At 56.9% G+C, this 11,261-nt stretch overlaps 1 protein-coding gene across 2 annotated transcripts in view; it reads left to right on the top strand.

The window, feature by feature from the left end:
• The first annotated feature begins 628 nt into the window (after positions 1-628).
• FAM3B (FAM3 metabolism regulating signaling molecule B) overlaps positions 629-11,261 on the top strand; it is a 41,489-nt gene continuing 30,856 nt past the window's right edge. Inside the window, exons 1-2 of one of the 2 annotated variants that reach the window (XM_019420393.2) lie at positions 629-907; positions 7,607-7,750. In XM_019420393.2, the coding sequence (XP_019275938.2) occupies positions 889-907; positions 7,607-7,750 (163 nt within the window). In that variant the 5' untranslated portion in view covers positions 629-888. The remainder of the gene's footprint in view (positions 908-7,606; positions 7,751-11,261) is intronic. The other variant, XM_019420394.2, reaches the window with a different exon arrangement.

Raw genomic sequence — 11,261 nt, 5'->3', positions numbered from 1 at the left:
GCAAAGACCTGTCCACCTGGAACACTCTTGCTCTGCGAAGGTGACCAACTGCCCTTGGAGCCTTAACTTGCCCTTGGCAGTCTGAGGCCACGATGACTACGGTGTGTTCCAAAGAGCTGTAAAAACCCGATGGGTGTCTGGAATGTGAGTCTACACAGAGAGAGACTCTTCCTATTAGGAGCTGGGGCGTCTTCTGGGAAGCTTTCTTCGAACACCTGCCGGACTGCGGCCCTGGCTGCCCCGGGCCTCCCTGTGAACAAAAGGGCTTGCAAACCCGTGACCCTGACCGATGGCGCCCGGGGGCACTGTCCCTGCCACATTTCCCCAGTCAGGCCCTGAGGTTAAAAAAGGACACGAGGTGGAGGACTGTGGTGGGCGGCGGGAACGTTCTGGATGAAGCAAGGAGCCTCATGACTTTGGCCCAGGGGCTGTTGACCGCTAGCCTGGACCCTGCTAGCACTCGGCTTTGACGATTCAGAGGCTCAGGACATGCTTGTCTTTGTAGCTGTTTCCTCTTGTGAGACATTATATTGGGAGCTGAGGCCGCGAACCGTTCCGGGACCCAGTGTCCTGCCTCAGGAACAAACCCTGCTCGTTACTCCTGGCCCCCTGTCGGCGGGGCGGAGGGAGCATCCTGCCCGGGCTGCCGGCCTGGAGCTCGTGGGCGCCGCCCCGCGCACCTGCCGGCCCGCACCTGCCGGATCTGCAGGCACCTGCCGGCCCAGCACCCGCCCGGCCCGCACCGGCCCGCACTTCCGTCTCGGCCCCTGCGCCCGCCCCTTGCTCTCCTTCCCCGCCGCTGTGCGCTTCGAGGGCGCGTCTCGGTGCCTTCCTCGCCACACGGTCCCAGCGAGGTCCCTCGGGTCCCCAGGGAGCCGCACCTGGAAGATGCGCCCGGGGACGACCGGTGAGTGCTGCGTCCACCGCAGGAGGAAGAGGGGACCTCGGCCGGGAGACCCGCCCCCTCGCCTAGGCGGGACCCCTCCCGGTGCCTGCCGCGGCCGAGCCCGAGGGCGGGGCCGGCGCTGGGGCCGGGTCTCCTCGTAGCCCCGGGATCTGAAATGCGGAAAGCGAATCCAACAGGGGCCAGTTGGCCGGGGTTCCCGGCGCAGGTAAGACCTACACCGTTTCCCGGCTCCGGGAGTCTGACGCTTTGCCTGGAAAGTAGGTCTCAGGTGAGCGCAGGCACAGCCGGACCCAACGAGCTCCCGGAGGACGGAGGCTCGGTCCCGGGGAAGGGCGTGTGCCGGCCGGGATGTCCAGGACCTCAGGCGCCAGCAAGGGGGGCGGGCAGTTGCCGGCTAGAGGCACTTGTGGGCTCCACCTGGTGGTCCTGTGGCTGGAATCAGGGGTCATTAGCCACAGGTCAAACTGACCAGCCCAGCAAATTATGGAAAGTGGAGAGGACAGTGAGGCAGCCGTAAAAAAAAAAATTTTTTTTAATATTTATTTTTGAGAGGCAAAGACGGAGAGCAGGGGAGGGGCAGACACTGAGTCTGAAGCAGGTTCCAGGGGAGGGGCAGAGCGAGAGCGAGAGCGAGAGAGAGAGAGAGAGAGAGAGACTAGAATCCAAAGCAGGCTGCAGCCTCCAGGCTGTCAGCACAGAGCCTGACGCAGGGCTCGAACTCACTCCCAAACCGCAAGATCATGACGTGAGCTGAAGCCAGCCGCTTAATGGACTGAGCCACCTAGGCGCCACCGGGAGGCAGCCTTTTTAAGTCCCTGGGGGATGTGGGTGGGCGGGACATGGGGAGGGACTAACAGGGAGTGACCCGTGTCACTGACTGTAACAATTCTGGTAGCAACTCTCTATAAGGCCCTTGTTATTTTCTCCAAATACCAAACGACTTGAGACCCGCAGAAAGCCCGGGAGAAATAGGAAAAGGGAAAGAAAAACAAAACGGTCATCCCACCAGTCATTTGGTCTCCCGAAGCCGGCCTTCCTGACCGTGGCCTCTGTCCACAGTCACTTGCCTGGCTGCCTGGCTTTACAGGGCGCCCTGGGTTCCTGCGTTAACCTGCCCCACCTGCCTCCTTTCTGATTGGTTTTGCTGTTTCCTTCCTATAATCTGAGGGATCCGATTCTTCCTGGAGCCGGTCTGCAGACCTTGCCCAAAAAGGGGAAGTTCAGAAGTGGAAAGATCTCTTGGCCTCTTTAGCAGCCCCCTCCCCTCCCTGGGGGACAGCTTGTCTGCTGGGAGGGGGTCAAGGACCCTCTTTCCTTCTGGCACTAGCTTTCCAGCTGTGTGGTCACAACTCCAGAGAGTTCTAAAGGCCACCTTCGCAGCTCCGGACCCAAAGTCTGGAAAGACGGATTTGAAGATTTTTCTTTACTGTGTGGAATCGTCACGTTCTCTATAAAACTGGTTGTTTATGAACAACATGGCTTTTGGTAACTCGTGTGGATGGTAGGATACATGGGTGGAAATACACGTCTCTTTTTGTGGGGGGAGCAAACATCTCCCCCAGGACACTGGCTTTCATGATAGCTATTTGGGAAGATTTTTCCCCCCATTATTTCTGTATTGTATTCTTACAATATTTTGCCGGTTACTTGATGGAAAATGCTGAATACTCTCAGATTGCTTTCCCCTCCCTACACCTTTTTCACACATAGCCCTATGAGTCATTGCACGAATCATGTGGTCCTTTCACACAAGGCTCTGACACGGCACCAGATTTGTATTTATATAGATGTGTGTGGTTATGAGAGAAGGTCACCTGCGGTCACTCAGAACCGTGTTGCTCTGGATTTTGTGAGCTAAGGATTTGGCAACGTTCTTGGAAGCGACATTTTCCTGGCTACTTCAGTCCGGCCCTGGGTCTGTCCCAGGCAGAAAGTTCACAGGAAGGACAGTTTCAGATTGAATGCGTGAAGTGAGTTAAGCCAGCGCCGCCCTTCGCCAGTGGGGCAGCTGCTCGGTGGTGGTTGTCCTAACTCCGCAGAAGTAGGGCGTTGGTGTGCGAACCTTACAAGGCAGGTTACCTTCCAAACCTACTGTGGTGTTCGGGTGTCATACCTGCCAGTCTCTCTGCCCCCAAGCCCCAGTCAACAGGACAGCGACAACTGTGGACGCTGAGGCCGGCTGAGCCTGGAGCCACACAGCAGCCAAGTCCCGAGTAGGATGAATAGGGCTCAGCCACGCCAGCCTGCTCGGCCCCCACCGGGGACAAGAGGGGCAGGTGTGGCTGCCTCCAGGGTGACGGGGGTTTGGGTTCGTGTCGGCGAGGCTGCTAGGGACAGACAGCTTCCTCGTCCTACTTCACGTTGAAGAAGTCCCACCAAAGAAGGTGTGTTCTTACGGGCTCAGAATTGCCTTCTTCAGGGCCCCCCCCCCGCCCCGGGTTGGAGGGGTAGGGCGAGCCCTGAGAGCCACCTGCCTCCAGCCTGGCTTAGCGTGAACTCTGGGACTGCCGTCTTCTGCAGCGTAAGTGAAGGGGCCGGGGCCGGCCCGAGACCCCGAGAATCTGCGGGCGCCGATGAGGGCAGGACACACACACAGAGGCAGGAGTACACAGTGATCGAGAATGTCTGGAGAGGAGTTTCACTGACTCCCTATCTGTGCTTGGAACTGACCTTCGCTCTAGCCCTCACGTGTGATGCCTGCCACACGGAAGCACATAGGATACGTATCTGTCAGCCACCTAGGACTTCATTACTTTATAAGAAGAGGCAGGATCCTGGTTACAGGGTCACAGAAGGTTCCTGAACTCTGCATACTTCCTCACCATCCCCCCCACCTCCTCGGAAGCTGCCGGACCCCCTCCCACGCAGGTCCAGGGAGCCGTCTTAGCTGAGGTCTGGCTCCCACCTTTCCCAAGATGAGTCCTCACCTGTGCCCTGCTGGGGCTCTGGATTCTTCTCTGCTGCCCAGGGTCTGAGGCTATCGCCACAAACTGCCCCGTGTCCCATCTGCTCTCCACTCACCCCAGGGACTGAGCTCCTGATGCAAGTGCCTCAGCTTGTCTGGCATTGTCCAGGCTCCCGGGCCTGCTTTCCCCTGCCAGCCGGGATGCTTCTGTGACTGTGACCGGCCTGTGCACTGGCTGATGGTCTAGCTCATCCCTGGCACCTGCCGCCTAGGTCTCACGGTGGACTGGCCCCGGCCTGTGCTGCCTGGTCTCCCCTCCTGCCATCAGGTGGTTCTGGCTCTAGCTCTCGGCTTCTCTCAGCCAACCCCAGAAAGCTGCAAGGTCACTGGCTCGCCCCTCACCTGAAGCACACACACTCCATAGCCTTCCGAGGAGCCCTGGAAAATGTCCAGGGTCGGGAGCTCATTGCCTTGCAAGGCAGGCCGGCCACGGTTTATACTCTTGCTTACGAGGATGCACGGGCTCCTTATTCGTTCCTTATTTTCTTCCCCGTTACTTCCATTCATTTGTCCTTGTTCAGCTGGGGACGAAATCACGTCTCCCTCCCCTGTCGCTGTCCTTTCCACATTTGGAAGGTAGCATCATGTTCCGTTCCAGAATTCTCCACGCTAAACGGCACCTCTGCTCCAAGATCTCACACGGGACGTGGCGCCTGGAAGATCCTGAGAAGAATCTCTCGTTGCCAGTTTTCTTCTTTAAATGTGACACTTGGATAAAATAGCCCAGCCGTGATCACACACACACACACACACACACACACACACACACACACACGACACAGTGGACTATTGTTGCTTTGAACCTGACACCGTTAATGCTGACTCCATATTTCCAGCAGTCCTACCACACTGTTCACTCGATGTGCATCCAACGGAATATTCTGGAACATACGTGGCCCATGGCCCGTGCACTCTCCTGGAGGACCCTTGGTGTGCAATGCTGGCAGGGCATATGAAGGGCTGGTATGAGGGTGTGTGGCAGGCCGCACTGAGGTCGGGGGGAGCCTTGAAGAGAGAGAGAGAGAAGGCTGTGGGTCATGGAGGAGAGCACCCTGTAGTCGGAGGGACAAACTCATACAAACGTGTGAGACAGGAGAGGGCCTGGGCTCCCGCGAATCGTGTGACCTGGTACAGAACAAACCCAGGAGTTGCAGGAACAGGGTCGGCCACACCTGTGGCTCTCATTTTGTTTCCTGTGGCTGGTTTTTCCAGCTTTGAGGGGTCCCTTCAGTCCTGCAAATGACGGTGGTCACAACTGCCCCAGGTGCTTCACAACAGAAGCCATCCCCGCAGAACCTTCTAGCAACCTTCGGGACCGCGGGGTTTGCAGAATGGAAGGAGGGAGTTGATGTCGAAGGTCACACTTGAAAAAGACCGACTCATCACGGTCAAACCGAAGCCTCCCATCCTGTCCCATCAGCACGACCCCCTGCGCTAAGGAGCCGCCCCCGTGCACACACACCGGCTCGAGTTAACATCCCCAGTGGACAACCCGCGGATCGGGAGGACCAACCGAACGAGGAAGCTTCTGGGGGGAAGGCTGGGAGGGCCCCGGCCTCGGAGTTCTGGGCCTTTGCCCCGTGGGCTGATGGCACATTACCGTCCTCACACACCCGAATGTTTGCTACAGGAAGGGACCCACCTTCAAGGTTCGGGAGTCCAGAGTTCTTGGATCTTATTATGCCTCGGTTACATGACCAGGTGACCCAGGCGGGACCCCCTTCCCTTTCCTCTCCTGGAGGTCCAGCACATGCTGGGCCAGCCCCTCCCTAAAAGCTACCTAAGGACCTCCCCTCCCTCCTTGTCGCCTCCTTAGCACGGGCTCAGGTGTGGTTGAAAGGGGCTCCTTTATGAACACCGCAGACACTCCTAAGAGACAAGAGATAGCAAGGGTTTTAGGATCTCTTGCCAGGGACAGGGACAAAGACCAGACATAATCTTTATCGTACCCCCTGTGATAAATGGACACGTCATCTGGGAGCCCAGGCGGGTGTGGGCTTTTCTCTCCCTGTCAGCGGGAGGGAAGATTGAGGATGGTCGTGGCCTGGGGAGGGGGAGGCTAGAGAGAGGCAGAGAAGTCCGGGGAGGTGAGATTTATGGTGGAGGTAAACCCATGGAGACTGGCTGATGGATTCCATCAGGGCTGGGCGGGGAAGCGGGCCACGAAGGAAGGGTCCCAGCTGCCTGGCACCTGACCCCGTCCATGCACTGGGATGGGCGGCACTCGGGTCAGGAGCAGACCTGGGGGGCAGGGAGGAGGAAGGGTTTTCCGGAACGTGCCAAATGTGCAGCCTAGACATCCCAGGGTGCTGACCGCAGGTCCGCGGTGGGGCGCCCCTACCAGGAACTCAGAGCATCGTCTGGGTGAGCCGGCCCCGGGGTCCTGAGGAGAGGCCCGGGCTGCGCCCTGGGAGGGAGAGCCGGCAGAGAAGGCCAGCCGTGCCCACAAAGTGGGAGCCCTGTCATGGAGCAGGAGGGTCGTCTGGAGAGGCCATGCACAGGGGAGTCTGCCCTCCAGGGACAGGGCGCTGGCAGCGTGGAGGACTTGGGAGGCCTCGACCAGCACGGCCACCCTGAGCCACCTGTGGGAGGTGAGGCCTGGAGGCTGTGGGAGGGGACAGTTATTTCTAGGTGCTTGGCCTGAGTGGGTGCAGACGTGAGGCAGCCAGAACATGGTGGGGCCAGGCGGGGGGGCGGGGGGTGGGTCCCTTCCCTTCCCCTTTTCTTTTTCCACCTTCTTTTCTTTCTCCTCTCCTCCCTCCCCCCTGGCCTGCTTTTTCTTAATTCTTAGGACTGGACCCATTAACACATAGTTAAATGCTGATCGGGAAATTCGTGCTGCCTTTTTATGCTGGGCCTCCATCTTGGCACTGTGGGTGATCCTGAACTGAGTCCTGATCTTTGAGATATTTGGGGGCTGAAATCAGAAAGGACTGGTGGCAGGTTGTCTGTGAAGGGACGAGGAGTTGACCCCTTAGGCTTCTCCTGACCTAGGAGTGGGTGATGCCTTTTTTTTTTTAAAAATTGGGGCGCCTGGGTGGCTCAGTTGGTTGAGCGGCTGACTTCGGTTCAAGTCACGATCTCACGGTTGGCGGGTTTGAGCCCCGCGTCAGGCTCTGTGCTGACAGCTCAGAGCCTGGAGCCTGTGTCTCCCTCTCCCTCTGCCCCACCCCTGCTCGCACTCTGTCTCTCTCAAGAATAAATAATAAAACATTAGAAAAAAGTGGGAGGAAGGTACCAGAGCCAGTCAACCGGAAAGACTCCCTCCAGGGACTTTCTCCTCTGCCAGACCTAGGTTTCGCCGCCAACTTGTCTGTGATGATAATGACAGGCTTGGTGGCTGTTCCCAGTGTTACAGGGACTCCCGGTGCTGTTCTCAGCATAAACAAAACAAAGTCCCCACCCTCTGGGATTTTCAGTCCTCAAGCCACTAATGAATCATTGATGTTAGCATTTGAGGAAGCTGAGACCCAGACCGAGCGCAAATATAAAAAATGGGCGTAGGAAACATCCCTAACTTGTTTGCATCTTTCACTGCTATGGCGACAAATGCTTAGTCTTAGCAGCGCCTGCGAAGCCATCATGGCTTCATCGAGGCAGCCATGGGCCTGACCTGGCTCCCGCTTACCCAAGAGTAATTTCTCCTCGGAGCGCCCTGCAGACGTGGTGCAGGAAGGGGGCTAGGGTGGCACCTGTTCCCCGGGCATCCACCATTGTGTCTTGTCTGTCCCCAGGCACTCTGAAGGCTGTGTTCTTCCTCTTCGCGTCCATATGCGCCTGGTATTCTGGGTACCTGCTCGCAGAGCTCATTCCGGAGGTATCCCTGTCCAGTGCTGCTTATAGCATCCGGAGCATTGGTGAGAGGCCTGTCCTCAAGGGTGAGTTCCATGAGATGTGTCAGCTCACGGTTCTGAAACCCAGCCGTGGTGGTGAGGGGGCGTCTGGCCTCAGCTGTGCCCAAGCTGGCCATTTGATGTTGATGAAGTTGATCATGATGATGATGGTGATGGTGATGATGATGAGGAGAGGGGGAGAAGGGGGGGGAGTAATACTCGCCCCTTGGGCTCCCACACCTTTCCAAGGTAGGGTACCCCTGCTCATCCCCATATGAGACCCCACGACAAACTATGATGTTAGGAAAACAAAGAAACTTCATGTCCAGGAGGTGTCAGATAAAACTAAGCATTTGGAATACGACGCAAACTGGGAATGAAGTGAAACCACAAAATCTCCGTTACAGTCTCCATAGGAAAAGGCGTGGGGCACTCAGGTAGTGATTCGTACCCTTTTTCGAAATCTCATTGTAAGTAGGTAAGCTGGCACGTTTCCAATGCAGAAATGGGTCCTACAAAATTAATTTGCGCAAATATAAAAAACCGGGTAATGATTTTTAAGAAGTTGCAAAAGCAAGGGGGGTGCCTGGCTGGCTCGGTCGGTACAGGATATGACTCTTGATCTCAGGGTCATGAGTTTGATTGAGCCCCATGTTGGGTGTGGGGCCTACTTAAAAAGAGATCTTTTTTTCCAATGGTTATTATTTTTGAGAGAGAGAGTGAATGGGGAAGGAGCAGAGAGAGGGGGACACAGAATCCAAATCAGGCTCCAGGCTCTGAGTTGTCAGCACAGAGCCCGATGCAGGGCTCAAACCCACAAACCATGAAATCATAACCTGAGCCAAAGTCGGACACTTAACTGGCTGAACCACCCAGGAGACACCCCCCCCCAATAAAATCTTTAAAAAAAACTTGTAAATCTCTTCCTTTTCAGATTAATCGCATTTCTGAAAAGCTATTTACTTATTTATTTATTTATTTATTTATTTATTTATTTATTTATTGGGGAGAATGGGCAGAGTAGAGGCAGAGATAGAAGGAGGGAGAGAGAATCCCAAGAAGCTTCCTTGATGTCAGTGCAGAGCCCCATGTGGGGCTCGATCCCACAAACCACGATATCAGGACCTGAGCAGAAATCAGGAGTCGGACGCTTAACCGACGAGCCACCCAGGCGCCCTTGGATTAATTCCCTTTTATGACCGCCCCCATAAAAAAAATTTTAAAAAACCCGTAACTTTCTAGGAAGTGATTATGACTGTTTTTATTTTAAATGAAGTTTCCATAGTGAATGTGCATGCAATTGGGTACGCTTACAGTATCCAGACTGGATGAGGCTCAGTGCCAGGTGGGGCCCACACGCATAGAGAACATGGGAGACACCCTCAAAGGGCTTTCTCATCGTCCCCATTGTTATGCAAAATGTGCCATCCATCCTGGACGTGGGCTTGCCTCTAGGAGCTGCCTCTGAGGCCTGCCTTTTGAGTGGGGCTCCTTCGTGTGGTTTCCCAGACCCCCCCCCCCGCCCCAGCGCAGGCCGGGGGAGGCCCTGTCACCTTCCCCTGCAACTGAAGCACTATCTGGTTCCTGGAAACCCAGAGGTGGCGGGAGAGCGGCTGACCACGGCTGGTGTGAGGGCTGCGTCCTGGCTCCTGCTGGCAGTCGGCTCCACTTTGGAGGGACACATGACTTCCTGGGCGTCTGGTGGGCTCAGAGTTTGGGGGTTGAGCCTAGTGATCGATTGGTGGTTCAGGGCTCCCGTGGATAAGACATTAACAGGGACCACGTCGTCCTTGGGGCTCTGTGGGCTTTGCTGTGGGGCTCATTTCGTGCCATTGCCAAGCCCCCAGGGAGTGGCCTCCGTGCAAACACAGGTACCCTTTGGCCAGGCACTGCCTGTACAGCCCTCAGTGAACCCCTGGGTCCCTCTGGACACCTGCACTCCTCCGTGCCTGTTGAGCACACAGGGACCTAGTCATCCTTGGCTTTGGACAGGGTTCAAGGTGAGCGCAGCTCCTGCCATCAGCACAGGGACCTCTGTTACTCTTGGCTCAGCAGAATGATGGGAACACCCTCCTGGGAGTGTTTGTTCTCATGTCCTCAGTGACCCCCCCCCCATGTCTGATCAGATCTGAAGCAGAGGAAGGAGCGTGTTGGCCTGTGAGATCGGTGCTGGGCACGGACGGACGGGGGCCCAGGAGCCGGAGGCACCCACAGAGCACTCACCCCCGTGCCCAAGGCCACGCGGGCTGAGCCCCCCTCACTTGGCCCTGACGCCCCTCAACCTCGGGCTTTCCCCCTAATCCGTGGTTTGCTTTTCCACTTCATAAACTATTCTCTGAAAATGACCCACCTCCTGGCACAGCCGCCCAGCCCGGGGGTGGTGGCTTTGGGTTTTCTGAAGTTAATTCTCACCCCGCGAGTCCGTGCTCTGCTGGGCTCATACCGTCCCCACGTTGGATGTTGCCTCCCCGCCGTCTTTACGAGACGGTAAATCTGAGCTCATCCCAAGTACCCCTGAATCTGGTGGTTTCTGCGACCCGGCCGTTGGGAATCCATGCTCCGGCTGCCCTGTGCCACCCTGTTCCTCATATTTGGTGAGAGGACTGACTGCGTCGGTCTGACTCCTTTGTGAAGGATGCCGTGCTCGCCCCGGAGGACAGAGCAGAGCGCCTTGCGGCTCCTTCTCTCCCCTCAGGCCTCAGTCTCCCCCCACCGCCCTTCCTCCCCACGTCTTTGACCCTCTGCCCGGGTGAGGGAGTTAACATGCCGGGTTATCGCCTACCTGGGCAAAGGTGGCCCTGGTTTGACTTTTCCTGCCCCTTCGCCCCATTTTCCGCTCCAGTCCATTCTCCCAACCAGCGTCTCTTGGTGACAGCATCTCTCTGTTTGGATACCTAATCGCAGACAGAACTGTCCTGTCCTGCCGATGAGTGTATCTTGGCATCAGAAGGTGCTGACCCCTCGGCCCGGGGCCCGTGGTTCCGTGGGAGGCGGCGACTGGGAACGCCAGGCCTTCGTCCCTGTGCCCTGTCCCCTCCTCCGTATTCTGCGCGTGTGTGCCTTGCCCGTTTCTCTGCGGTGGTTCTCTTTCTTCTTGTTGATTTGCAGGGAGTTTTGGGTACGTGTGAAGCTACTGATGCCTGATCACCCCCCTCCCCCACCCCACGGCGCATGTCACAATGTACCATGACCCGTCCTAGCTTACCTTCCGTCTCCCGCGTTTGCGTGTATGAAAGCTCCTGCGTCGACTGCGGTCCCGTCAGGTTGGGGCCGGTACCTGATGTCTAACAGGTATTTTAGTAAGTGTCCGTGGAAGAATTTGTACGTCACTCGAGGGGTGCATCTGGTGGGAGGCCCCGCGTGCCCCACACACAGCTTGCAACCCCAGGCCGCGACGGTCAGTTTCAGGAGAGAGCAAGGGGAAGGAGGATCCTGTTGGAGTTTTCTCTCGTATACTCCAGATACGAGGTCGTCGAATCATTTTCTTAGGCACTCTTGCGAGAGGGGACCAAGCCAGGCAAATCAGCCGTGGTGAGCTGCCTTCCTAGATTCTCAG

This window comes from Panthera pardus, unplaced genomic scaffold, assembly GCF_024362965.1.
Source record: "Panthera pardus isolate Hobbes unplaced genomic scaffold, ASM2436296v1 HiC_scaffold_16, whole genome shotgun sequence".
NCBI classification, from domain to species: Eukaryota; Metazoa; Chordata; class Mammalia; order Carnivora; family Felidae; genus Panthera; species Panthera pardus.
Note: the sequence above shows the minus strand (reverse complement) of the source record. Positions and strands in the feature narration are given on the sequence as shown.